Source organism: Sinocyclocheilus grahami, unplaced genomic scaffold, assembly GCF_001515645.1.
Source record: "Sinocyclocheilus grahami isolate Dianchi unplaced genomic scaffold, SAMN03320097.WGS_v1.1 scaffold1924.1, whole genome shotgun sequence".
In the NCBI taxonomy this organism is placed as follows: domain Eukaryota; kingdom Metazoa; phylum Chordata; class Actinopteri; order Cypriniformes; family Cyprinidae; genus Sinocyclocheilus; species Sinocyclocheilus grahami.
In genome coordinates this window covers 90,549-91,742 of record NW_015507103.1, presented here as the reverse complement: position 1 = coordinate 91,742, position 1,194 = coordinate 90,549, and the positions used below count along the sequence as shown (strand labels likewise).

The 1,194-nt window shown below is 39.8% G+C and overlaps 1 protein-coding gene across 1 annotated transcript in view; it reads right to left on the bottom strand.

Annotated features, from left to right (window-relative positions):
• LOC107573367 (uncharacterized) overlaps positions 1-845 on the bottom strand; it is a 5,103-nt gene extending 4,258 nt beyond the window's left edge. Inside the window, exon 1 of the mRNA XM_016259804.1 lies at positions 839-845. Within this exon, the coding sequence (XP_016115290.1) occupies positions 839-845 (7 nt within the window). The remainder of the gene's footprint in view (positions 1-838) is intronic.
• Between the last annotated feature and the right edge of the window lie 349 nt (positions 846-1,194).

Below are 1,194 nucleotides of genomic sequence, written 5' to 3'. Positions count from 1 at the left end.
AGGGGTAGGTTTAGGGGTAGGGTTGGTAAAGGGCAATAGAATATACGGTCTGTACGGTATAAAAACAATTATGCCTATGGAGAGTCCCCACTTTTCACAAAAACAAACCTTTGTGTGTGTGTGTGTGTATGAGTGAGTGATTGAGTGTGCGTGTGTGTGTGTGTGTGTGTGAGAGAGAGAGTGTGTGTGTATGTGTGTGTGTGTGTGTGTGTGTGTGTGTGTGTGTGAGAGAGTGTGTGAGTGTGTGTGTGTGTGGGTGTGTGTGTGTGTGTGTGTGTGTATGTGAGAGAGAGTGTGAGTGTGTGTGTGTGTGTGTGTGTGTGTGTGTGTGTGTGTGTGTGAGAGAGAGAGAAAGTGTGTGCGTGAGAGAGAGAGAGAGCGAAAGAGAGAGAAAAAGAGAGTGTGTGTGTGTGTGTGTGTGTGTGTGATCACTTTTTTAACTACATTGCATGGATATGACTGGGAAAGTTGGAAATCATTAGACATTAACAGCAGAAGTGTATGAGATGTCTTCACTGATATAGCACTATAGCTACTTAGGTCTGTTTGTATCTGTGTTGAGGAGTATTCATGCTCTTTGACAGCAGACCTCTTACAGCAGATGGTTTAAGGTGGCCTCACACAACCTCTCTAATGTCCCTGACACACCAAGTGAGAGTCCATTCTCCGTGCTTCATTTCATAATGACATGGCCATCTGAAATTAAGAAAGTGATTCATATTCAAAACGGTAAGCAAACGCTGCTTTTTACAGTTTGTACAGTTCAAGTTTTGGTTTCTCCTTTTGAATGACAAATATAGAGATACTGCCATCTGCTGATAATGTTAATTTGTATGACCTCTCATGGTTAATATGATTCTTTTAATGTTATTCTATTATATATGCCTACATATTTATTTATTTATTTTTACTGGTTTAATACTTGCGATTTATAGTCAAGGTAGAATAATTAAGCTACTGACTGATAGTACAATGTGTATGTATATAAATGCTGTTTGAATGGACACCAGTAATATTTAAATAAACAACTTTAATAAAAAAATAATAAATGAAAAAGTGTTTGTTCTTCTTCTTCTTCTTCTTCTTCATTCTTTGCATTACTGCCCCAACTAAATAAAAAATAAATATTTATTTCCATGCCACCCCCCCCCCCCCCCCCCCCCCCCCCCCCCCCCCCCTTTCGTCGTCACGATG